The sequence below is a fragment of the Centruroides vittatus genome, unplaced genomic scaffold (assembly GCF_030686945.1).
Source record: "Centruroides vittatus isolate TY-2023 unplaced genomic scaffold, ASM3068694v2 contig_1213, whole genome shotgun sequence".
In the NCBI taxonomy this organism is placed as follows: Eukaryota; Metazoa; Arthropoda; class Arachnida; order Scorpiones; family Buthidae; genus Centruroides; species Centruroides vittatus.
Window position 1 is genome coordinate 1,685,949 of NW_027120776.1, and position 26,280 is coordinate 1,712,228.

The 26,280-nt window shown below is 34.2% G+C and overlaps 2 protein-coding genes across 2 annotated transcripts in view; both read left to right on the plus strand.

Moving 5' to 3' along the window:
- The window catches only part of LOC136986341 (meiotic recombination protein REC8 homolog), a 220,354-nt gene that overhangs the window by 24,557 nt on the left and 169,517 nt on the right, over positions 1-26,280 (plus strand). The gene's annotated exons all lie outside the window — the stretch shown is intronic.
- On the plus strand, positions 16,102-25,528 carry Tpi (triose phosphate isomerase). The gene is made up of 7 exons (XM_067283455.1): positions 16,102-16,324; positions 16,403-16,526; positions 20,919-21,003; positions 21,080-21,212; positions 21,728-21,813; positions 21,897-21,984; positions 25,247-25,528. The coding sequence occupies exons 1-7, from the start codon at positions 16,213-16,215 to the stop codon at positions 25,363-25,365; spliced, it is 747 nt and encodes a 248-aa protein (XP_067139556.1). The 5' UTR covers positions 16,102-16,212; the 3' UTR covers positions 25,366-25,528.

Genomic DNA, 26,280 nt, shown 5'->3' on the forward strand with positions numbered 1-26,280 from the left:
AACGAAATCAAAGATCTGACTGCAAGGTCAATGATAGATATATTAGCAACTGAAGACAGGATGATTGATCGAAGACCCTACAATTTTTAAACAGTGCTTTGATTTACTATATTTTTTGAAATTGGCTTTTAATTATTTGGATAGATTTTTCTAGACTTTATCAGAGAGACAGCTGAAACAATTTTATTACACAGATTATGGCTCTGCTGTGGATAAAGGCCCGAGCATAGGTTTCAATAATACACAGTGTATCTATCCTCTGTGTCAATGATCTTGTCGGAAGTTACGTGACTGTATATGCAGATATGTGAATACTAATATACTTGAGTATCAAAAGTACTCAGCATAATAAATAAACAGAAATAAAACACCTTCTTAGTTGCCGAGAAATATATATAATTGAAAAAACAAACGTTTTCAGCTCGATTAACAGGCCATCTTCAGGTCAAAAACGAAAATGAAACAGATACGTTCCATGAATAGAATACAAAAATTTAAACAAAAATTTTAAAAATGTTTACAAGAGAAAACGGAAGTATAAAACTAAACGGAACGTATAAAATTAAACAAAATAAAATAACATAAATCTTCAAAAGTCAGAGTTTTTAGAAAATTTTTTAACCATCAACTTCCATGCTGACGGCAGGCTCTCGGCATCTCTTGCATTTAAACAGCCTTCTTGTAGCCTATTTCTATATATTTCAATCTTCTTCGCCGTCATTGATAAAGTTGGAGAAGACAAAGGTTTGATAAATGTTGCCTCGTCCCACTTCAGTTCAGAACCTTGGGCTTGCGCCATTTGTGACAAAATTGTAGCATTAGCACCCTTTTCTTTCGTTATATCTATGCTCCTTTAGTCTTACGCCTAAGTTCCTAGTAAAACTCTGACCAGAATTAATACTTTTGAAGATTTAAGTTTTTTTTCGCATTTCTATACGTTTTACAGTTCCTCCAATTCAAAAAGTGTAAAAATGTTGAGGAAAGTCGTTTTCCATCGCTCACTGTACTTTCCCTCCATTATATATAACAGCGGAAAAGTAAAAATAATTACAATAATTAAAAATAACGTATCTTTATCAATTAAAGGCATCGGGGATTTGATTAGTAGAGTAATTTTTTACAAATAAGTGTCATAAATGGCAAGCTTCAATTTCTTAAATTATGCCACGAAAATCAGCATTCAAGCATTGTTTTGATTTCAATTAAGGACTTGCCATAAACACAACTAATGTAATTAAATACAAAATAAGATAATTTAACTTACTTATACAACTCTTTATCACAAAATTAATTCGCTTTTCAAAAACTTGCATCCGACAAGAATCGCTTCGAATAAACAACTCGTTTCTACGATTGTCAAAATTGTATTGTTAAGAGTTATTGTGAATATTAGGGCGCCTTTTGTAGGGAAAATAGAAGCTGGCATTTTGGTTGGAATGCTCGTAGTGGGAGGATAGGAGAAAACGTTTTCGGGTTTTTTGGCGGAAAGACTCTGGCAACTCATACTATGCTTTTATCTGACTGTATTTTCAATTTAAACAAACGTTACTTTGATTTCGACGTGTCTAGTTTCGGTCGAGAACCCGTAACGTAGTGTTACAGCAGTTAATATATCATTGGAAAACTACGCGGCACGCGATTAGATAAATGCTGGACACCTTGCGAAAACTATTTTATACCAAAAGTTTACTTATTATTCATAATTATAATAATTTGTTTACGTCTCGAGAGATCATCGCGTCTCTCCAAACGCTATTCTTTACGTATTGCAAGAGGTATTCATTGCACTCATATTTCAATGAAGGCGTTTCCAGCTGTTAAATATAACGAGGATTCATTTGTAAATAGAAAAGGAATTCAATAAACTAAACCAATCTGAGCAAAATAATTCAGTCTATGAACACCTTTTTGGTTACTGGGATTCGCTTTCATTTAGCAAGCGTTTTCAACCAAGTCTAATAGACCAGGGGTGGCCAACTTTTGTGTACTTGAGATCTACTTTTTATCTTAAAAATATGTCGCGATCGACTTGTTGTCATAGGCATAGTCTAAATGGGGAGGGAAGGTGTGAAATACATACTATGTTTATACACTGTGTTTCAGTACGAGGTGCACTCCTGCGTGCTATGGGTAGATAAGCAAAATATATGTTCAAAACTATTTTTTTTTAATTTTTTAAATCACTTATTAATTTTTCTAGGTATAGGCTCATAAAGAAAATAAATTTATAGACCTAACTTTTGATATTTGCAGCTACGAGTTCTTTCCGAACAGGCGGTACCTAAAAAAATTCGATTTTTCGACACTTTTTCAAGATTTTATTAACTTAAAATGTAATTTAATTTTGTTATTAATTGCAATGTAAAATTTGTGGTACTATTTGTCCGTAAATATGAAAAAGTTGTTATAAAAATGCACAGTATGGCTGATAATTTGATTTTAAGATTTCACTTTAGCGATTTTTTTGGGGGGCCAGGAAAATTTATCATGGAAAAATGATATAAAGGTTCAGACTTATTTTTTGCTAATCTATCAATAGTTGGTGGGAGTGCACCTCGTACTAAAACACCCTGTATATCTAACTACGTAAAAATCAACATAATTATTTAACGGTTCAAAAAACTCACGTCTAGTGGAATTAAAACATCATGAGTAATTATTAACAATATTTATTAATTCAAATTACCTACAGATAAAGACAGATTTAGAATTTATTTTATTATCTTAACATTAATGGAAGGACTGAGTTTGCACGTCTCTAACCAAGGAGTCATAATTAGGTGTATATCCTGACGAAGATAATAATAATGAGTCTTCAATATGGGAATCAGTCAGGACAGAATGTTGTTTAGTCTTCGTTAACTTTAAGGATGAAAATCAATTTGTAAAATTATAATTTCATTTTCTAATGCCTTTTGCTCCATATGAAATATGTCTAAATTCTTTGGCTAATACGTTTTACACAAATCTTTGTTAAAAGGAAAAGTTATAAATTCCACAATTTTTTTTTTTCAAGAAAAGAAGCTACCGCATGAAGGTATCAAATATTCAAGCTAAATGGCTATGTTTTTCTGAGTCGAGTCATAACTGTATGCATACTGTTGAATTTGCGCGTTACGTTCACGCGTTGCGTGCGATTACAAGTGTAACACATTAAGTCAAAAGATCGCCAGCGATCGACCAAAATTGGGTTCGCGATCGACTTGTTGGCCACCCCTGGTCTAGAGTCCATTCGTATTCATTCATTCGATAAGCGAGTAAAAACTGTAGACTTCTCTAAATGTATTTTTAATATCACAATTATATTCCGAATCGCTAGCCACGATATAAGAGCTAAAATTAAAAATAAATTATAAAAACTTACTCGGTGAAATAAAATGTGCGCTGGATATACATACCTGGTACAATATATTGTTCAATTGTATTAATATACTTTTAAAGAAAATTATAATTAAATGTAGCTTTGTAAAAAACGCACATAAAAATAACATAAAATATTCTTTACTTTTTAAATTTTAAAACAATCCACTTAATCGAATAGTTGCTAATGGATGAAATCAGAGACGGCTCAGGTAGGTGTGCAGTGTTTGCATGCCAAATCTCGAAGGTCCGATACCAGTCAATGTCAAATGACTCTTAAATCGCATCACTGGTATACCTGAAAGAACGCGACAGGGTTGTCGTAAATTTTAAATGTTTTTCACCATAGCTGTAAAAATCTAAATATGTTAAACTTAACAGATTGTCCGTCGTTCGTTTTCTAACTAATTCGTTTTAGGACAGTGTCCACGAAAATTTCCAAAATTTACAACTTTTTAGTCACTCTCATTGAACTAGAAAAATTTCTGTTTTTATTATCTAATATTACGAAGAAATCAGTCCCCACTGTACTCGGCTAGAGATTGGTTGGGTTAAGCTTTTGTTTAAAATTCTGGCTCTTTCGGCAGGGTTTTATTTATGTCCCTAATTCCCTAATCTCTTAATTATTTAATTACTTCTTAAGTAGAAATAAGTCGAAACCAGTTATTTTGTACCTGAATATTTGTAGTCTTGGAAAAACAGTGGAAAGACAAATTTTTATGACAACGGATACATAAATCGTAAATTTAAGGAAAATAAATTCTAGAGGTTTTATTGTATCTTGTACGTGTCATTCATTAAATTTGGTTGTAAATGATGATGCCAAAGTAACAGTTAATTTTTTAACATTATACAAGAATTGTACACGTCTTTTCGACATCCCCTTACAGATGGGACATACTAAATAGTAATATCACTGGTTTAACATTGAAATCCGTAAGTAATATAAGATGGGAGAGCAGAATAAACGCAGAATAAATATATCAAATGGATTTTTTAAAACTCCTGTCAACTATACAGAACTATCATAAAAACATGCCAGTAAACTCCTATCTGTCGGGTTAAGTTATAAATCTAGTCTACTCATGATTCACATAATCGGGCGAGGGCGGCCAAATATCTAGCAGGCAGGCGGCTAACAGCACAGAACCTGTCCGGAATATAAAATTGGAAGCTTTATACGTATATAGCTTCCACCAGCTAAACCGTGAGGTTGGTGCTCTGTAAAGCGCATGCGCCAATGCCTATAATCTGGCTGCTGACTCGGTTTCGACATTCCTTCCGCCACTGATATTCGAATATACAATAGCAATGTTATCGTTTTTTTTACATGTAGTATAGAAATTTGTAATAAGATATATAATGCGGTTATAATAGAAATATTAATTTTAATTAATTCAAAGTATGTTAAAATATGAAAATTTATATTTTAGAAAATACAAGGAAAGGTCATTGGAAGGTGGAAGCGTCGCTTCCACCGCTTCCAATGACGGCACGCCACTGTTTGTATACTTTTAGCGTAATTATTAACTACATTTTATTAATATTAAAAGACACTTCAACAGTTCCCTTTCGGTTGACAAAATTTTTGTTGATGGCGTTACTTCCAATGCTGAATTATTTTTGTATGCTACTTAGTGTTTTTTTTTTTGTTTTTTTAACTCTTTCCACCCTGTGGGCACTAAGAGGGCCTCTTATAGTAGGCCCATTATGGGTTCGGCCAGGCCCACGATGGGGCGACCGGGTGGTGAGGAACGGGGCCCGACCTATCCGAACGGACCACCCCCCGAAAAATTCCTGGGGATTATTCGACCCGTTCGGATTCGATCCCGGGTCCCCAGAGCGGTAGGCTGCCACCTTAACCACTCGGCCATTCCGGCCGTCTGCTACTTAGTGTTAAAAGCTACAGGTTTTTTGTAATTTAAACCCTTAGTGTCACCGTTGGTAAACCCTTAGGTATACCAACGATCGAAATCTGCTGACAAACGCATCTTTTAAAGACGATTAAGATCATATTTTGTTGTACAAACTTTTCTTTATTCTAATAAATGCACTACTGTTCCTTTTGTTTTATATTTCTCATTAATTTAACATTATAACCGAATTACTTTAAAATTTAGATTAAATGCTTATAGTTATAAATGTATTATCTAAATTTACAAGCATGCATGTTTTATTTCTAATTTTAAAATGCAAAGTTATTTAACAATAATATATAAGTTACTGTATGTAAAATATGCGATCAATACTAATTATTGTCATATAACTTTAGATTTTAAAATTAGATTAGTTATATAAGACATATATGTTTGTAAATGTAGATATTAAGTTCATAGTTTTATAGCATTTAATCTGAATTTTAAAGTAATTCGATTATTTATTATTTCATTTGTTCTGTTTTTACGGAGTTAACATCGAGAAATAAATCGTCCATGTCAAATATTAACTGGGATTTGGATATAGAACGTTACGATGTTAGAAAAGCGTAACTAGGCAAAGCTGTCAAACTGTAGCCCGCGAGCTGTTCTAAGTGACAAGAGTTAATCACGTGTTAATAATAAGAAATAAGACGTGGTTTGCTCTATGACGTGTTAGTGCAAAGAGAACGGATTATTCCGCGAGAAGAAAAGCTGCCAGAAACGCGTCAGAGACCTAGTCACGTGACAGAGTGACGTTGAAATTGGGTCACGTGATACGTTTCGCGTGCATCCGCCGTCCAGTGTGCACCTCCACGACGACGGCAAGCTTAAGTAATGGCGTCTCGAACGGGGCACAATCGGTAAGTAGTTCTATGATTTTTTGTTTATAGCTCTTTATATACGGGTCGGACGGAAAAACGTTATGCGTTTTCCGAACGACTATTAAATATACATTCTTTTTAATATAACATAATTAAAAAAATTCATATTCCCTTAATATGCACAATTACCCTATCTTAAACTAACTTACAAACTAGACAAAAAAGAAGAGGAAAGGAAGAGAGAAGGGAAGGGATAAGAAGAAGAAGAAAAAGATTTGGTGGGGTACCCGGGTCTTCCGTAGATTCCGTCTCTTCTAAAACGGGGAATTGCGCTCAATTCGCTTTTCACTGTCCTCTCCATATCTCCGACCTGATAATCCCGAAGTATTATCAGAAATCTCTTGATTTTTGTCGTCAGTCTATATCGTTCGTCTTCTTGCAGACAACTTAAGGTCCCTTCGTCCCGCTAATAGACGATCTCGACCTTCTTTCACCGTCTGCCTCCACCGAACGCTAGCACAAGAATGTCCGTTTTTTATTTCCTGACACCCTTGGGGCTTTACTTTCGTTTGTTTCCCCCTTTAGTTCTTGGAATGAGGTTGCCCCACCCGTAGAGAAAGAATGAATGAGAAAGTTCTAGAGACAGTAAAAATGGAGAACAAAGGATTGAGATTAATATCAAACTTTTATCTAACCCCTATGTACACAGACATGGCATACCCTCACACACTTTTCATCCCATGTCAGGTCTCTCCTTTCAGCTCTAGTATTTACTCTTTTTTGCAACTAACGTGACAATGCTAGTTAATTAAACAGGCTTGTTTCATCTGCATTCCAGATGTTCAGAGCAGCGTTGCCACAATGAAATTTCAAAACGTACTGAAGCTCCTTCAAAAAGTGTACTATTTCTATGGTTGTTTGCTTTTGATATTAATATACCATCATAATATATATATATATATATACACTTTCAATCTGACACATAGGCACTTCATTAAATTAAATAATAGTAAGACAAAACTTTCTTTAATAAAATTAGCAAAATCAACTCTACAGGTATAAAAAACAATACAAATCTTACCTTACAAGTTGAACAGATATATTACGTCGTCTACATCTTCATTCCCTTCTGTTTTAGTATCGTGGATAGCTATTGGGTGAGTTCTGGGATCCAATCGTAACATTTTCGGTTTTGGGTTTTTAATAAGTCTTTTCATAGCAGTAAAGAGTTACAAGTGTCAACCTGAAGTCTATTGCGGAGCTTTGTCTTAATTAAATTAAGTTGTGAGAAGACTCCACACAAGCATTGGTGTGAGGAAAACTCGACAAACTTGTTGAAAGCTTTCCAAGTATTGGAAACATCACATCTCCATTGTCATCTATAATTTTATTTACTTCATACCAGAAAGTTTCTAGGTTTTCAACTGCACAACTGGTTAACTTATCACAAATTTCAGGCAGACATTGCCATTCTGTGTTCAGCTCTTCATACTCACGTTTAGGCACAATATTAGGAAAATATGTTACCAGGTTTACAACTGACCTAACATTTCCAGACAAAGCAATTTTTTGGCTACGACTTTGCAATTTCCTGCAAGATCAAATCACCAAAAGGAAATTTTTTAAAAATTTCTGCAGTTAAAACAATATAGAAAGACTGAATGCTTGAGAGAAATAGCTTCATGTCTTTTTCAGGGAATTTATTCTTTGCAATCTGAACTTCGCACATTGCACTAAGATATAATGTTTCTAATGGTTGAAAATATCGTGAATTTTGAATGTCTATCTTGTTCAGCGGTGTTGAATCCACATACACTTTTTTCAGATAGTTGCGCAAAATTGTTTTAAACAGAGAAGATATGTTTGGCAGAAGTGATGTAATACATGGCTTCTCGCTTTGAAAATTAAGGTTCATTTTGTTGATGACTTCCAAAATGTAAGATAAAAATGTAAATACAAGTTATTAGAGGGATTTTGTAAATCTTTGTGCTGTATGTATGTTATCTTCCACAGCAGCTGCTGTAAAATAAAGAGTGAGTGCATTCCATTGTTCTAAGGTTCTATTGACTACTGTCTGCCAGGATAACCCTCTTGCCTGAGACAAACTACAAATTTTTGAAATTCACTAAGTTCATTGATCCTCTTGGAGTTATGAGCAAAGTAAGCGTACATACTTTTTTTAAATCAAGTCCTCAATTGTCCGTGGAAGTTTGTTGCAAGCCTGCGACACACATAAGCTAAAAGAATGGCATACACATCGAAGAACAAAAATATTTGGATTGTCCTTTTTAATTAACGCTTTCACACCATCAGATTCACCCATCATCACAGAGGCATTGTCCGCACCAAATCCATTCATATTGTGTTTAGGAATATTTAAATTTACCAAAAGTTCCATCATCGCACGATAGATAGCTTTAGCAGTTGCTTGCTGAACTTGCAACAGTTTCATAAAGCGATCCTTGCTTTTCCACAAGAGTTATCGAAATACCCAGAAATCACTGCCAAGCATTTGGTGGAGGAGATATCAGTTGTTTCATCAATTATTAAGGAAAATTTCACGTTTTGTAACACTGAAGTCATTTCTTCGCGGCTTTCCGCAGATAATTTTTCTTTAATGAGCTCTGTTGTTTTCGTTCGGGCTACTTTTAGATCTTTGGCAATATTCGAATCATGGCATACGGATTGGATAAGTTTAGGAAGATGATCCATAATCTTCATTGGAAGATTATGCTGTACACAAAACATAGCTAATTTCAGCTCAGCTTCTAATTTTTCTTGTTAGTTTGGTTATCTTTGAAAAGCTTCTAGTAGTCCTCCTGATTTTACTGTTTCCAGGCTCTTCATTGCTTGTTTGAATTTTGTATTGGTGGCATGTCGTCGAAGGTGACAAACATTTCCACATATGGTTTTTTTGGCATACTGCACAAAATGCTTTTTTTGGGGTCACTGTAGATCGTCTTAGCCAAGTCTTAAATTCTCCCATTTGTAGCCACTTGTCACAAAAATTCTGAGGATAATTTTTTCCTTTCTTCTCAGATTTATCATTTTTTTTCACAACACCACCATTCGATCCTGCTTCGTTTTCACCACCAGATTCAATACAAGATGAGTCTAATTCAGCTTCTTCGACTTCAGATTCAGAAGAATACAAATTAGTCATTTCCAAAGTTAAAGATTTGATTCTTCAATGTGAACTGCGTTTCTTAACCGGAGAACCAGTACTTTTAGAAGTCGAAGTTGTGTCTCATATTTGTGGAAATGACGGAAACAGCATTTGTAGAAACATTGTTCGAAGAAACCACAGCAGGACTAACGGGAATTTGTGTAGGCTTAACGGTTGCTACTACTATGCTTATCTTTTGGAGGTCTGAGTTATTAATAATGTAAAAAATGTATGTTATCTTTAGTCTCTACGTACAGTTTAATCTCTACAGGGGCCACAATGAGATTTCGCACCACCTAAAAACCTTGCTAGGGTCTCCCCTGTCCGTGGAAACTATCCCGTATTCGACAATACAGCGCCTCCATTGGAAATATGCATATGCGAATTTATATTCGAATATACAATAGCAATCTTATCATTTTTTAAACATGTAGTATAGATATTTGTAATAAGATACATAATGCGGTTATAATAAAATATTAATTTTAATTAATTCAAAGTACGTTAAAATATGAAAATAGTCGCACAATATGTATTTATGTTTTAGGAAATACAAGGGAAGCGGTGCTTCCGTAGCTTCAGTGGACAGCACGCCACTACTAGACAAAGAGCCAGATTTCCTTTATTGGACATTTTTACCCCAAACCACGAAGTCGGAGGCGAATCCTGACCAAAATTTTTGGGCATGCTGAAAGTTATAACAAGAATGATAGGCCTATCTCTAGCACTAAACAATAGGCAGAAACGTTATTTGGTATGAATAAAACGTATGGACTATTATAAAGCCTATTATATCTGCACATGAAATATATGAAATATATTATAATGAAAAAGTATTAAAAATTTACGATAATCATTCAATTTTTGTGGGCTCTTGACACTTGGGGCCCAGGGCTTAGCCTTATTAGTTTCTATGTAGATCCGCCCCCGAATACACTGGAGGAGATCGAGTCGTCTATGAAAGTGAAACTTTCTCTATTTCCCAAACTTTCGGCTTACATTGAGGAAGTTTGTGATTGAACTAACCATATTGATGATATTATAACTGAAATCATATTTGAAGCCATTTATATTTAAGTATAATTTGTGTACTTCGTATTTCAGTCTGGGGATATAAAACGAATGGCCTTGGAAAGTATACCCAGGAAACTTTGTGAACAGAAAATAAGACATTCGAAAGTGGGAGGTGGCCTACGAACAGACGAAAAAAATATTTAAAAAGAGTTGAATACAATAGGAAAAGTTTATAAGATAATCCCGGGAGAAAAATCGGCTGGAAAGAATAAAAGCCTTTGCCTAACCTGACATAAGAGTGCCGGTACAGGAAGAGGATGGCGATGTCGTTCAATTGTAATTAGATATTAAATGTTGGTGGGTGTATCTTTTGATAATTCTACAAAAAAGACATAAACGAAACTTATGGCATTGGATATTTAAATCAGTTTTCTTTCGTTTTAAATCGTCTAACGATGTGAAATGTAAAAAATAAATACATAGATAGATAGATATTCGCCACGATATCAAAATTGCACGTCATCTTAACATTCAAATTAATAGCAATATTAATAAAGACAAGAAATGGCATTGATAAGCTTTAATAAGATTTCTTTGAAAACCCGAAATAGCGTTTATTAAAATATCAATAACAAAAATAAACAAATGACGTATTGTTTAACATTATTACAAAGAAATAATGAAAAGCGTTTTTATTGGAATGCGTTCGCTTCGCTGCGATTTTTCTTTCGATATGTTTCGAAATCTAATATTTTTGTTATTATTTAAAGAAATTATCTCAATTGCTATAACCAATCCTAGATGGACAAAACATAATCGTCTTGAAAGACAGAAATCACATCTTCAAGCGAAGGAAGCGAATTTAAATCTATTTTCGTATAAGCTAAAGGAGGCATCTACACTTCATTCAGGATTTGAACATAATCCTAATTATCCCAAGATAATGAAGAAACAAAGACACTCGATCAAATCAGAGAGGGATAAGACAATGCCTTCTAATGTCTTCCTTCGCAAAGTAATCACCGTACTACCAATGCCACGATTAAGTCCTACGGTGAGCTGGCTCGAATCTAAATTAACAGAATTGAGGGATGAACAGATGAAAGAATTAGACCTCATTTTGACACAACAGTCCGTCGCTACAGAGCCAGTTACGAACAATCCGGAAACCGTATCCATCGACGAAGAAATAAAAAGGCGATATTTAACATTAACAATGTCGCTGTCGATTCTGTTTTTAATAACAACGATCACCTTCTGTGGCATGTTGATCCAACGACATTGCTACAATCAGAAAATACGTCGACCTGTCGGACAGAGACAAGAAGAGAAAGTGAAAAAAATGAAACCGGATAAGACACTCTCACCCGAATCTGAGCAACAAGCTCTATTAGAACCAGACGAAGTCGAGGAAAACGCTCGACCTTTGTCCATTTCTTCGACAATTGACAGGGAATATTCATTCGATAAATTCCTGAGATTGATCGAACGTTTACACGACGACGAAATAAAACAACTCGAAACGACTTCAAGAAGTGCTGAACAGATCTGAACTGTTTTGTTCACTTATGTGACAGAATTTGCATTATTTTTCTATACTTTAATATTTATTTATGTTTGTTGTTTCAATTATAAATAAAGAAATACAAAAGTCTATGAACCAAGAATTCATTTATTCTACGTACTACATTATATTGAAATTGCTATATCGATTATATCGTGATGATATCAAGAAGAAATAAAAAGCTGACGGCAAGCCGAACAATATAATAATGTGTGTTAATCTTAAATCTAGAGTATAAGATTTATGAGATCTGAACACAGATTTTTCATTTTCAATGAGAAAAAAAAAGATATATTAGAAGGTATATATGTAGTACAATATACAGGATCTCTTGTCATTAGGATTAGAGAGAGAAAATCTTTTAACACAGATACTATTTCCGCGTACACTATATTTTATGTTATTTTCGATACCCAATAAACAATAGTATTTGAAAACAAAGATGTACAATTACACATTGAAAGACAGTTATAGGCCTAGTAGAAAATATAAGACACGTATAGGCCTATTGCATCCAGTACCATAACTTATTTGCGATTTATTAACAAACAAAATACAAGCGTAATCTAATGTATTAAATTTAATAAAAAGATGTTATTCTAGTTCAAATCGTAACCGCCATGATACGGCTCGTAGTGACGGACATTCAGCTAGCGGTAAACGCGGCCTGTTATTTGATATTTTAATAAATATTACCTTATGTCGGCCTTCCCCGGCTTTTCGAAAAAGAACTGTTTTTCCGTCCTTAAAGTTAATACATTTGTCAGTCAGGCTAGTCTTGTATATTTCCAAGGTTTCTAAGGTTCTAATATGATCTGTTTGAAACGATTGTCTTATTAACATGGTATTCTGGAGATCGGCTTGCTCAGTTGCGTAAAAGGACAGGGCGATGGTATGCCTTTTGTTCAAAATGGCGTAACGATATTCTTACACCCTGTTTTGTATTTGGCATTTAGTGGACCCAATGTACACTAAATACCTTTGGAATCTGCTGTCTCTGTGGATCTACTGTACGTTCATCGGCCTTGTCTTTCCCGTTGCATAATCTTCTATATATATAAAAATGAATGTATGGCTGTTGTCTGTTTGTCCTTCATGCATTACTACACCAGAGCCGGCCCTCACATAGGGCGAACACAGCAGCCGCTCCAGGCGCTAAGTCCTAGCGGGCGCCTCAGTGGTAAAAAAATTGAAGAAATTTTTTTTTTTTTTAACTTTTCGATATTTCGATTGCGAGCGTGTGGCCAGTATGTGAATGGCCTTATCTGTTAAGATGCGCGCGGGTCGAGTGCGTGAGTGGAGTTCCACCCCCGCCTCAGTTACATCACGGGTGTTGCCGCCACAGGTGCTGTCGTTTTAGTTGGCGAGTCCATTTCGAAGCGCCAGCACTTCCGAGCGTGTTCCCGCGCTTTCTGCGTGAATTTCACTTGTCAGCTGACGTGTGAGTATTTTTTTATTCGTTAAGATATTCTTTCATACTTTACAGAGATACCTACTTTGTATTATAAAGGGTGTCCCAAAATTTACGCAAGATTTGCATTAAATAGAAAACAGTTTTTTTTTTAAATTATAATTTCTTTATTGAATCATAAAGTACTGTACCTTAGGTCGACTCTTGCAGAAGACAAGCTTTCTGATTTAGCCTTGCTGTCCATTGAAAATGATATAGCTCAGACATTATCGTATGAGGAGATCATAAAAAAATTTGCAACTGCAAAAGTGCGTAAGCAGCGATTTAATTAAAAACTTGTTCTCCGGGTGATTTATTATTGTTGTTATTATTAGGAGCCTGTAGCCTGAATAGTTAAGAATTTTATAAGTATCGTTACATTAATTAGTGAACATAATAAATAAGTACCAGTACCAAAGTTGATAATGCTTATTGATCTTGTCAATGAATATTGACTAAATTTTCATTTACTAGTTACTAAAATAATACCAATGAGTTATCTCATTATAAAAGTAATATTTTTGATAAAGAAATGAACCTTAATCCTACATATATTTCTTTTTTCATTCTATATGAACTGTTCCTATAGGTACTGTGAGAAGCGCAGTGCCAACGAGTACGGCTGTTTTCAATCGACAAATTAGACAGATACTTAATTAAGATGTTGTCCAGATCTTCAAACTTACTTGCTTGCATGCATCACTGGTATAAATCAGGGGCAACCAAGGGGCGCCATAATAGGATCTCGCTCCATCCTAAGACTTGCCTCGGGCCGGCACTGTACTACACCATTTATCCGATTGCCATGAAACTTTGGGAAGTTGTTTAATACACTCCGCGAAGGTTTGTGGCATATGTGAAGACCACCATTTCCCCCTTCCAAAAATATCTTTATATATGGATTAAGGCTTTTATGTTGGCGCCAACATAAAAGCCTTAATCCATTTTGGCCAGTTGGCGCCAACTCCGACGACCTAAGTTTGCTTTTCTGTGAGAATGGACTAAAGCAGATAATTTTCTATCTATATAAACAAAATATAACGTTTGTTTGTTCCTACCGATTCCTTTAAAATTTTGACACAACGTTGCATTCGAATACGCACGTGTTTTTATATAATATACATGTCGAAATTCCCCCCACTGGGGGGAGAGGGACAGGATTAAGGCTTACTGTGAAGAACTCGACTTTTATTATACTATTTTAGATGCGTGTTTGATTGCGTTTTAATAGGGTACGTCAAGAGAATGTACACTAAGAAGGGATTTTTTGAAATTCCCCCACGGGAGAAGTGTTATACATTTATAATAGATACATTTTGAGCCACAACAACGCGTGACCGGGTCTGCTAGTAACCTATATATCATGGGGATCCTCTTGTATTCAAGTTTGGTACATGTATTGTCAGCAATTTCTCTATATGTGGTATGTAAATGCTGGTTATACTCTATCACCGTGCGCCTGGAGTTAGAGTTGCATGCTTGACTTCTGATGGAAATCCCTTGGGTGTTGAAGATGTTGCGAGTGGCTTGTTGGTTGGAGAAAGCGCGAGATAAATTGCGTATTAGGTTCCTTCTATGCCCATGATTTATAGCTATGTCCTTGAGATGTTTTAAAGTGTCTTTCCAACTAGTATGGCATGTATAGGCCCGTCTTATTAATGCACGAAAGGCTGTCACTTCATATGAAGAAGGGTCGGCCGAGTTTTCCAGAATAAATAATGGTAAGTAGCAGGGTTGATAGTTAACGTATAATCTTTGAAATGCTCCAATGCAATGTTGTGTACCGCTTTTTCTAGTAGTCGAGTTGGAGATCTTGTCTTATCCACAACGGGTCTAAGAGAAGACGTCGGTTTTTGCGTTTTTGCGAAAAGTAAATGACTTAGGTGTATCTTGTAAAGCAACACCCCACTTAATTTCACCTTGACCGGGGTTTTTATGTGTAAACCTTGTGACCCGAGCCTGTAACCTGTTTACATAACCGTCGTCGACCGGTTCACAGTCAGTGTCAACGATGTACTAATGCATGAGAGATCTGTATCTTCTTTTAATAGAACGAAAGCTCTGCTTTCATCCACTTTCGTTACGATGACTTGTTCTTCAGCCAACCATTTCTTGGTCCTTCGTAAATTTTTATTGGGCTGCAATTTGAAAAAATTGTAGACCTATAAATTCCCACTGTCGTCCGTCTGTCTTTTTTAAATTTTGAGAACGCAATAGGATAGATGAAATCGGAGACCAGATGTGAAAACCTTAGGAGCAGTAGGCCCGATTAACTATATACGAACTTCCGATGCAAACCGAATTTCAAATGCTTTTTCCTAAAAGCAGTTAATGGATGACCGGCACGACTCCGTTGGTAACTAAAAAGTATAATAAACAGGAGCAAGACAGTACTAATTTGAGGTGAAGAGCATCTGTTTTACATTAAATAAATTAAAAATATGTTTAAAAACTGCAGTCTGGCATTCCCATGACGTCACAATAAATAATTGTTCGTTGCTTCGTATTCTTCCACGAGATGTTTTTTTCTTATAGCTCTTTCCGGACACTAAGCGGGCCTGTTGTTTTTTTTAGCAAGCCCTTCACGGATTCGGCCAGGCTGACGACAGGGCGATCGGATGGTGAAGCAGGACACTCGGCAAAATTATTTTTGAAAAAAAAAAAAAATGCATATTATATTAAAATCTTTTATTTTAAAAAATTTATTAGTAATATTCTGAATATTTTTATTATATTTTTCTCATATATTTTAGAGAAATAATAAAATGCATGAATACGAAATTACGATGTCGATGGCGCACGTGTGCAGAAGCATGTAGTGTGCGAAGGGTCACGCGCATCAAGGGCATTTAACTTGAATGTCATAGAGGTGACACTTATTCCTCATCTGTCGTATTGAGGGAAAAGCCGGCTAGAAAATGTCTCTAAGGAAATTTTTCGTCGGTGGAAATTGGAAGATGAACGGAAATAAAGCGGGTATAGAAGAAATAGTAGGCTTTATGTCCAAAGGTCCCTTAGATCCAAATACAGGTATAATTGATTATGTGTAATATAATTACTTTCCCTGTGTTCTCATTGTACTGTACTTAACAATAAGATTTGTTGCAGAGGTGGTTCTTGGATGCCCTTCCATCTACTTGGACTTTGCAAGGTCAAAAATGCCTGCAAATGTTGGCATTGCTGCACAGAATTGTTATAAAGTGGAAAAAGGTGCCTTTACTGGAGAAATTAGGTAATTTTTTCACTTTCTTAATAAATCTGAAGCCCATAAAATGATGAAATAAGTTTATGATCCATTTTAAGGGCTTCAGGATCTGAAGCCCTTAAAATGGATTATGAACTGGAGCTTCTGAAATGATAATCAAGAGCTGATATTTAAATAAACTACCAAATTTACCCGTTTGCTTAAAATAATTAAAGTCTAACCGTGTTGGAAAATTCTAGTGTAGAATATATTTAAATTATTAAAAGAAACTGGTAAATTTGAAGATTCATTTCTCTATTTGAATCAGGGTTTGTATTTATTTACCCGGTGGCGCGCTTGGGATTTAATCTTGGGGAGCCGAGTCGAACGGAAGAAAACATTTTTAATGTGGAATTTGATAAAATTCCCATCTTATGTGGCCGCTAATTCATAAGTAGTATGGAAATAGAAGACACGACACATTATAAGTACAAAAAATGAATTTTAATTAGAAAAATATTTTTGGAAAATTTTCTAGTGTTACTTTTCCTGTGGAGGGTGCCAGGGCCACTTGCACCCCTCCCTATAGGTGTGCCAATGTATTTGCCCTCTTTGACCTTTATATATGGGATGAAATTAAAATGGGTACTTTACCGTTAACTGGTCGCCAGTCATTTTTAGCGAAATCAATATTTTATTTTGTAATTCACACGTGTTTAAAATTACAATGAAATAATGAACAATTAGCAAAGGAATAAACTTATAATTATTTTTATGCTTTGAGTATGACATCAAGTTTCAGGGTCTATAAAGTTTATACCTGTGGTTTACTCACAAACATTTGTATCCATCTTCTAACTCTACAGTTTTGTACAATTTCCAGCAATTTGAAAGTATTATACTTCCTTCTTTCACGTTATCTCATGTTGTCTTAATTGATGTTTTAGCAGAATGGTCTCGCACGACGACTTAAAAATACTCTTTCGACTCACGGCAAATTCCATCGAATACCCACTGCTGCAGTAGAACACATCTGATATTTGTTTTCTATGTGTAAATCGACTTCCGTACACCTCAACGATTCTTGTTTGCACCACCTAATTTTAGAATGATTACAGATATGAAAGAATTGGTACAAACATAACGCACATAATTATTCCAATCAACAAATGTGCTGGAATTAATTCCTAACTCACTATGTAAGATTTGAATTTGTAGGAAAAATGAAACGCAATTGCTTCGTCAGTTGACAAATGCAAGCCACATTCTAAAATCCATTTTAAATCAAAGAATAACAAACTATCCAAAAGGAACAATTGTGACAAAATTTGAAAAAAACATTACAGAATGTATGATGTGCATCAATTTTATCAAGAAATGTAATTTACATAACCACATGGTGTTGAATGACACAATTATGAGACCTGGTACTATGCAAAGCAGGTTGAAAGTAATTTTAAAAATGCAATTTTAACATTTAATGTTATTTTAATTTCAAATTTACAACCAAATAACAAGTTATACATAAAATATACAACTAGAAGTAGAAATTTAACTTATTTAATTATATCAATGCGAAAATATGCTAATTATTTTCGATATAAAACGTGTATCAACAGTCATCGTAGTTGACTTTTATACAAACTTAAAGGAAATGGTAAGTTTTTGTACAGTTAGTGTTTACATATGATTAAATGTAAAAGAAAGCTGAATTAAAATGTTTACGCAAATCAGATATCTTTTGATCGAATGGCGCCCAGTTAACGGAATAGTACCTGAAAAGGTAGTATTGGTGTAATGTACGTCAGTCATTTTTATGGGTGTAATCTACACGAGACAGCTTGTTTCCTAAGAACTTGCAAACATTGCTTTATTTAGACTGTAGAGAGGCCAGCTGGATGATTAAGATGATAGATAGTAATCTGTTTGCTGCTCTGAAGTCTGGTTTAATTCTTCAGAGAAGCAGGTAGATGTGAAGGATACAAGTATTAAGGGATAGGGTTCCTGTACAATATTGTAAGGGATAGGGTTCAGATCTCTTAGACGCTATCCCTTTCAATACTATATAGATTTTATACAGTAAATGGAATTTAAAAGTAATTCACAACTGCCAGGTCTAGTAAACACACTGCAACAACCTTAAAACATTGCAATGTGTTTATGTAATAATTCCATAATGTTTAAATAAGTGACAAGGTGGGTCTAGTTGTGTTGTCCTGTTCCTTGCAAATACTGTATGGGATGGGTCCAGATCCTATAGTTAATTATTTTATATACTTGTGTATATGTGTACATATAAATTTTAAAAAATGTTAATTATGAAATGATTGTCTTTGTTATGTAATATCCAATAAATTTTGTACGTGCAATTTTGCAATCAGATTTAGTACCTTCAATAAATTTCCTATTTAATTTTCTTATATTCTGTTTATATTGTGTAAATATTTAAATAGCTTTCATAATTACAACTCGTAACCTGATTTTTAATTATTTAATGCCGAAAGATTGCCGAATTATCGGACATATTTGGCCTATGTTAATGGTTTATAATAAATCAAAGTTACAGAAACTTGGACAAACTGAGGAGAGGGGAAGTAAAAATTTCAAGAAAAGTGCGGATGTAATTTACGAACAACCCCTAATACAAATGTCTTGCAAAATGTTAATAAAACATTTTGTAATTATTCAAATATTTTTAATTTTTGAGTTAGCCTCCTCCCATTTTGGATCTTCTGGATTAGCTATAGTTTACAAATTATAAAAAATTAAGATTATTATTTTATTCTTATATTATTTGAATAATGAATAATAAATACTTTTTACACTAGACTTTATTAGTATATGTTGAAAATGATTAACAGGATATATAAATTCAGGAGATGAAAAGTTTTGCAGGAAAGCCAGTGGCGTAGCATGGGTGTCAGCCACCCGGGGCGGAGGAAAATTTCACCGCCCCCTTATTTAGGTATTTTTACAAGATGATATTATTTATTGTGAAATTTTGCCGCCCCCTATAAGTGCCGCCCCTGCCGCCCCCACTATGCTACGCCACTGAGGAAAGCCAGCCAACTTAAAACAGTATTTCCAGTAACGCTGATTTAAAGTAGTTTTGTGAAAAGAACAGTTTAGTTACTTTTGATGTATAGTAGTCATTTAAGGTTTGAAAGCAATGAAGACAAAACTTAAGATGCCACAAACAGCAAAGGGCCTAAGAGATTTTAAAAATTTAATCTTTTTATTAGTAACTTTTAAGTTAGTCTATAAAAACAAAATGTGGTGACAGACTTTTGGATTCATTTAAAGCACTATCACCAACGACAGTGACATCATTATAGGGTTTGCATCTGGTTTGTAGGAAAGCTAGAATAGGTAGCTGGGACAAAAAAGAAGAAAATTCATTCTCATTAAAGAAAACTGGATGAAAAGCATAAAACAACTTTAAAAATTTCAACATTTTAAAATCCATAGGCAAATATGAGACAACATGCATACTTGCTTGAATAAAACAATATCGAATGATAGTGTTTTCAGTTAAAAATTGTGATGATTTTGTACGGAGATGTCTCTAATTCTCGAAACGTGTTAGAGCAAAAATGTATTGTATGAGGGCTACCCTGTACTCTTTAATATGATTGTTTAGATAATTTCAGTCAGCATTGATATAAGCTTAATGTTAATACAAGTGGTAAATTTTTAGTCTCTGAAACTTTCTGTAATTATTTTTTTTGACATTAAAAGGGGTGTCCCTTTCACTTTTAAAAATTGATGTTTTGATGCAAAGTGACACCTGAAAGGATCATTGGTCCTACATGCTTTAATTAAGGGAACAGTAAACACTTTCATTTACTTAATGTCTGCTGAATTTGCAGAACAACTGGATGGCACCGAGTGATAACCTGTTTTTAACAGGATGGGGGCAATATGTAACAGTTACAGGAATCTGATTATCTAAATCTTCTTCCAAAACAGTTCTGTGGCTCTTCTCACTTGTCAGACTTGATAGCCTCAGATTATTTTATTGATGTTTTCTTTAAAGACGGTTAATAAATCTCACAGCAAGTTGCTCTGAACACAAATATTTGACTGGTAAATGCCACTATTCTGACAGTATGGAACATTGTTCAAGCATTTAATTGCAGGCAGCAGCCACTTTTAATGTGATGTAAAGTCATTCAGTTCACTATAATTCTGTTTGTGTCACTAGTTTTACTTCATTCCATCCACATGTTCACAAATTTTAATGGTTAGAATCATTCTAATAGAATGTCTATCTTAGTGTATATCTGGAAAAGTTGTTAATAATTTGAAAGAAGTCTTTAAGTGGTACACATTTAATTTAAAAAAATAATATGTTTGAGTTTTGTAAATGAAAATTAATATGACGGAGAATATAAAATTCATTTGATGATATTTAATAAAAATTTTTATATTTTACCACAGTCCAGCTATGATTAAAGACATTGGTGTAAATTGGGTAATCCTTGGCCATTCCGAGCGGCGAAACGTCTTCGGAGAGACTGACGAAGTAAGTTTGCCAAGTTAGAAAGTTGGGAAGTTGAAATTACATGCATTCATTATAAAAATTAAATTTATTTTTTTAGTTAGTTGCAGACAAAGTAGCACATGCACTTTCTTCAGGTCTAAAGGTAATTGCTTGCATTGGAGAACTTTTAGAAGAACGGGAAGGCGGAAAAACAACAGAAGTAGTTAATCGACAAACTAAAGCTATTGCAAGTAAGATAAAGTCGTTATAACTAAAATTTGGTACAAATGCAGTTTTGAATGATTCGTTTGGGACCTTATCAGAGCTGTAGATGTGTCTATAGGAAAGGATGCTCTACATGTGACCCTTTTGTGAGATTTAGCTCACTGAAATCAGCCTATCTGGAATTTTGAAGACCCTAAAAGTGAAAAACTTTGAAACTATTTCTCAAAAATAATGCTAAAAATCAATTGATTTCCACTTTATTAGAAGTGACCGAGAGTTCGTAAAACATGAGAAATGTCATTGCACTGACTATTACTGGGGTGTGATCGGAGTCATTAATCCAATTGCATATTTAATGAGCAGCCCAGTCAAGATATTCTATCTTGAAGGGTCACGATTACAGATATAGTTCCTTTTGTTGTTTTTGTGTTGTCCCAGAAACTAGAATTTGTGGGGGCAAATCCTCCCATTCAGAACTGTAATTTACCTAAAATTTTAACACAAATGTTTTATTGATCAGTTCAAATATGTCGAATTTCAGGCAAAATATCAGATTGGAGCAATGTTGTTCTAGCTTACGAGCCAGTCTGGGCTATTGGCACGGGAAAGACTGCATCTCCCGAACAGGTTATTATTATTCCTTTCTGTATTTAATTGCATAAATAATCAATATATTTATTTAAATTTTAAACATGTTTTTCTTTCGTTAGGCTCAAGAAGTTCATGCTCAATTGCGCCAGTGGTTGAAAGATAATATTTCAGAAGATGTATCTAACAAAACAAGAATAATTTATGGCGGTAAGTTAATTTATTAAAAATTATTTTAGCCCAGATGCATTTTTAAATTTGTTTAAAAATAGCGAATAATAATTAGTATTTAAGATTTCTGTAGATTGAGAGATTAGTTCTTGTAGAAAAAAAAAGAAATGGTGAAGTGAAAGGGTAATACAGTAGACCCCCTCCCATAACACAGTAGATACGTTCCGTGGTATATGAATTCTGTGTTGTGGACTCAAACATTTCCAAAACATGTATAAATTTTTTGGGAATAATCTATATAAACTATGCTATAAACAAAAATTTGTAGGAATACTTACCGAGGGCGCATCGTTTGAAGACGCCATTTTGCAGGCGAATAACTTATTGGGAAACACGTCCGCCGTTCGACGAGCCGAACGGCGGACGTGTTTCCCAATAAGTTATTCTTTCTGCAAAAAATTTGCCAAACTTTGGAGACATCATTAATAGAAATATAATTTTTATGCCTGTTGAATAATAATAAATGATGATAATAATAAATAATAAATGTTTTTTAGTAGGTCCGCTGCTCGTTTAAACTCAACGGTTTGTACACTGTCCACTATTGGTCCAGACTTGACCAATCCTGTCGAGACACGAGTCGGCTCGGCCGTGACAATCTGTCTCATTCTTTTATCGTGTTATACGAGTCTCTTTTAGTGTGTTATACAAACACGATGGCAAGTTTTCTGCCGTGTTATACGAATCCGTCTTATATGAACCCGTGTTGTAGGGGTGTCTACTGTATACTTGAATTTTTAAAATTTTATTTTATGAGGCATCAAAATTAAACCCTCAATGCCTTATAGAATGTCATTATAACTGAATAGTTAATTAATTTTACTATCCATCTGCCTAAATGACTTAGACGATAGAGATCCAGAATTAAATCTGGGTGAGGAGCTTGAGGAATTTTTTAAATAGTTTACCTTGGATGTGTCAGGCTCCATCCCTTACTACCTGGCTGTCTAATTTTGTATGAGTTTAGCTGATTCCATGATGGGTATTTGTGTCTACAGGGCAGAAAGTGTTCAAAATTAAGAAAATACTTGAAAATTCCAGCTTATAAATATTAAGTCATTTTTTAGGTAAATAATTAGGATAATAATTTAATTAATTGCCAAATTATAGTTTAATTTAAATCATTACTGTGTAACAGTTCAAAAATTGTGGCTTGTAGTAAGGTTTTTAGAAATTGAATTAGCTAAAAACAGTTATTTTTGTGATAAATGAAACAATTTCATTTATTAACTGCTAATGTGCTAACATAAACATTTCATTCAAGCTACAGGTGCAATGAATGGAGGGCCTTTGACTAATTTTTATTCATTCGTAGCAAAATTAATCTGTCTATTATAAATGAAGCATTAGCAATTCAGAATACCTCTATAATTGTTCCATCATGTTCCATGGAGCATGAAGATTTTGCAGCAACATGTTCGTATTCAACAAAAGGAAAAATAATTAAACCAGAATGTATAGAATTCCATTTGAGAATTAAGAAGGATTATATTGGGGTCACAAGACGTAATTTAGCTACCAGACTTAAGGAGCACAAATACGATATCAACAAAGGGCACTGCAACACAGTATTATCCTGTATGGCACAAGTGGAATGAAGCGACTATCCTTAGGACTATGCGTACTCCATCACTCGCAATGCACGAAGAAAAAATCAAAATATATAAAAGTAAACTAAAAGATGGTTGTATTAATGCCATAGATGCAGATGGACTAGCTTCCGCCTGGAAGTTATACCTAAAACATAAAAATTCTTAATCCGCTCCTGTCCTTACACTTAGTGGCATTTTTTATTTATTTTATTATTTTGCTTTTACATATGTTATTTTTATTATATTATTTACATCGTTTTTTATATAGTTGGATTTAATATTTATTAATTTACCCAGTATTTTGTTTAAATTTAAATGTAAAAAGCATTCAAATGTTCTGCTGTTTAAATGTTAAACACGTTCGAATTTCTGGTACAGTACATCTGAAGATGGCCTATCGTAGTAGGTCGAAAACGTTAATGTTTCTTTAATAAACATTTTCTCAGCAACTGGTGTCGGATGATTTATTATTCAAAGTTTGAGTTGACAGAGATAGTTACAAGGAAGAAATACCAACCTGTAAACCTGTTACTGCTTGAAATGAAGCAATTGACATGTCAAAAGCATTGATGTTAACCCTCATTCGTCTGTTAGATTAGTCCTCCACAAAACCTTATGGATGTTCAGTTGAGCTTGTGCAGGAATGTGCTTTTGATAATATCAGAAACCCTCCATTGTGTTTTATACAAAATTTCTTTGTGTATTTGTACGATATGTATACAGTAGACCCCCCCTATAACACAGTAGATATGTTCTGTGTTATAGGGGGGTCTACTGTATATAGTTTGGGTTTTTTATATTGCAAGGTATCTGAGGTCAAATTGCCCCAGACCATGGTCTGATAAGGTTTCTTTCACAGTTTCACTTGACCACACGTTACTCTTTGGCATTACAATTGTGTCTTATGTCTCTGCCTTAAACGAACAAATTTGGTTGTGCAATTCTACGTTTGTTTTCAATAGACACGAACACCTTTAATATCCTGGATTATTATGTTTTAAATGTAACTTATTTTGAATGCTATCCAATTGCCAATGGACATTTTCTGTCTTTTTTACATAATTTACTGAGGTCATAGCCTTAAATAAAAGATCTAACCTCTGTTTTAGGTATGTTGCTGGTGTAAAACAGGGAAAGTAAAGACACATTTGTGGTATTTCTTATTTTAACAAATACCTTAATTTTATTGCAACTAGTTGCATTAAATTTATTGATTGGGTAATTAACTGCAATCAATGAAAAGCAATTCCTCATACATTGGACATTTTATCTCTTATCTACCTGGAACACTACATACATGACCTGTAAGTTATTACTTCCCTTTTCTCTAATGAAATCCACTTAGTAGAGAAATCCAAAATCCCTATGCTTTGAAGATTTATCATATTACTTTGTCCCTGTAAATTACCCTGCCAAATCTGATGTCTTGCCATAGGCTGATGCCAACATTGCTGTGGTTTTCTGAAAAACAAAAATTCCTATGAGAATCTTGCCATTTCTAGTTCTTATGCTTTTTTACAAGGCAAATGGGCACTGTGCTAATTTCATGACATATTGTTTAAATTTCAGATTTTAAATAAAAATAAGTGTTGTTTTTAAATTCACTATTTTTAATGGATTAACATAATGATTTTTTCTTTATTTCTCAGGTTCTGTGACTGCAGCCAACTGTAAAGAGTTGGCAAAGAAACCCGACGTGGACGGTTTCCTCGTTGGAGGAGCATCACTGAAACCCGAATTTGTACAGATTGTGAATGCTAGACAGTAATTTTCTGTTACCACATTTCTGTTATTTACATAATTATGCAATTCCTTGTAATATCACAGACAATTTAACAAAAGATTTTGAGGATAATTTAAATGACACATTATTATAATTCTCACAATTTTGGTTTTGTTCCTCCTAATTAAATTATGTTCATGTTGATTGAGTTATGTTTTTGATTTAAGTTACCAAAACAAAGTAATTCGGAAATTTGCCAATGACACAAGTTATACAAATTAGATTTTTCGGATATCAAAGAAATTTGCGGAGCAGAAATCGGCTCTCTCTCGATTCCTATACGTTTTATTTCTGCACAAATAGGAGCATACTCTTATACACGAAAATTGTTTTTGTTTTTTTTTAAACATATTCTGCTCCACTCTAAGAGCATATGTTGCATATAAGAACATGCATGCTGTTACAAGTTCTCATAGGTTAACGTGACACTTCATTGAAACATGCAGCAACGATCGTAATTAGTGAAAGCTCCATTGGCAGTCGTGAGCATTTTCACACGTGTTGATTTTCTTGTGCAATTTTAGTACAGCAAATTCTAGAACTGAATTTAGGATGTGCTAAATGTCTTTTTTTCACCGATCTAGTGTACAAAATCATGATTAATCCCTGTGATGTTACATACGTATTGAACGAATTAATGTTTGACAGGTCTAACTGCAAAAGTTTTAAAGGGCTATTACTCATTTAATATTTGTATTCTGCAGATAATTGAAACAATCATGTGCTAAAATATTATCTGTCATTTGATACCATGTTTAATTAAATCTATTAGTGACATCAAGTGTACTTTCCTTACTATGACAGCCAGATGCCAAGAGAGTAAAGGCATCGACGTATGTTCTTCGATTCAGGTTTGAGAGATCTTCGGGAATTTCTCACAAGTGGACTGTCTTGGATAAG

Excerpts from the sequence above, each read along its gene's own strand:
- Tpi (XM_067283455.1), top strand. The coding sequence starts at position 16,213 with ATGTCTCTAAGGAAATTTTTCGTCGGTGGAAATTGGAAGATGAACGGA. Across the intron at positions 16,325-16,402 it reads TCCCTTAGATCCAAATACAG|AGGTGGTTCTTGGATGCCCT; the intron begins GTATAATTGATT and ends GATTTGTTGCAG. Across the intron at positions 21,213-21,727 it reads ACAAACTAAAGCTATTGCAA|GCAAAATATCAGATTGGAGC; the intron begins GTAAGATAAAGT and ends GTCGAATTTCAG.